The 1669-nt window shown below is 32.5% G+C and overlaps 1 protein-coding gene across 2 annotated transcripts in view; it reads left to right on the top strand.

Moving 5' to 3' along the window:
- LOC106871211 (uncharacterized) overlaps positions 1-1560 on the top strand; it is a 168234-nt gene extending 166674 nt beyond the window's left edge. For both annotated transcript variants that reach the window (XM_014917558.2, XM_014917557.2), the window contains exon 14: positions 502-1560. In XM_014917558.2, coding sequence (XP_014773044.1) covers positions 502-710 — 209 coding nt within the window. In that variant the 3' untranslated portion in view covers positions 711-1560. The remainder of the gene's footprint in view (positions 1-501) is intronic.
- The last annotated feature ends 109 nt before the right edge of the window (positions 1561-1669 follow it).

Here is a 1669-nt window from a genome sequence, read left to right as displayed (position 1 = left end):
TATATATATATATATATATATATATATATATGTATGTATGTGTTTTCAAGTGTGTGTATGCATGTGTGCTTGCTTGTTTTTCTTCAACCTCTTAGCCTTTAAGCCAGCCATATCCGGCCCAAAATTTTCTACCTGTTTTATGTTCAAACTGGGTAGATTTGGTCTCTCACACCTACCCAACAATGTCTTTGTAAAAACATACTATTACATCATTGAAATCTCAAAGTTATGAGACAATTCATGATCAATTGAAATCAATGTGAATATATAAGCATTACATTTGGCAAAACTAATGTGAATGCTGAAGGGTTAAGGTCTATTTTCCATTGAATTCATTTCAAGCCATCGACTAACAAGAACAAAGTGACAAATCTTATTTTACTAATCCTATGATTTTGAACACCATATCATCATAGTATACAAAGTACGAGTGTGTTCTATGTTAACAATTAACTCTTCTTCTTTACTCTCTCTTTTTTTTTTTTCCCCTCTCAACCAAAGCTACTGAAGTGGATACACCAGTAGAATTCAGATTCTCCAATTCTAATGAAGATGTGGCGTCAAACCAAAATGGAGGCAACTTTTTCTCTTTCAGTGCTGACAGTTTCTCCTCGTCGAATGATCAAGATTCCAGAAATAATTTCTCTTTTGATTTTTCAGTTTCTTCCAGCATAGAATCTGCCAACAACCCGCCATTTTCATTGTTTTAAATCACCACCTCGTGTGTATGTATGTGTGTGTGTGTGTGTGTGTGTGTGTGTGTGTGTGTGTGTGTGTGTGCTTGTGTTGTGCGTAAATGCCTAAAAATATTGGTATACACATTAATATGCATTTATGTATGTGCATGCATTTTGGCGTTGGAGTCAAGAAGAGATTTATGTATACCCACACAAATATATACATAGACAAATTTAACATACAGACACATGTACACATATGTGCACAGTTACAAGCATATATGGACACACAAACACAGACATACATACATGTGCACACACACACACACACACACACACACTCACACACACATATGCATTGATAGGTATACATATAAATTATAGATTTTACACGTTAAGACAGCCATATATACATATACACACATATACGCATAGATATATTAATTCAGAGAAAGCTGTTACAAATCCATACCTTCGCCCATATATTCATTCCCAGTGTGTACAAATTTACAATATACATTGTAAATCTGTACACACAAAGAAACACGCATACACACACACACACACACACACACACACACACACACACACGCACTCACAGACACATGGAAAGGCAGTCACCTCGGACATGTGCCTTAACTAAATACTCAGTGTGTGTAATAGTCATTCATAAAGTGAATTGTCAACAAAATACCTTATCATGCCGGTCATATGTAAACTATTTTGGTCAGAAAAGTATATATTTGTACACTTTTCTCCCTACCTCTCTCTCTCTTTCTGTATATATATATATATATTTATATATATATATATATATATTTATATATATTCTGTTACTTGTTTTAGTCCTTTGACAGTAGCCATGCTGATATATACACACACACACACATACATATAAATATATTTGTTTATATACATATATAATATGTATGCATTTATATATATTATTATATATACTAATATATATATATATATATATATATATATATATA

This window comes from Octopus bimaculoides, chromosome 12 (assembly GCF_001194135.2).
Source record: "Octopus bimaculoides isolate UCB-OBI-ISO-001 chromosome 12, ASM119413v2, whole genome shotgun sequence".
Lineage (NCBI taxonomy): Eukaryota > Metazoa > Mollusca > Cephalopoda > Octopoda > Octopodidae > Octopus > Octopus bimaculoides.
Note: the sequence above shows the minus strand (reverse complement) of the source record. Positions and strands in the feature narration are given on the sequence as shown.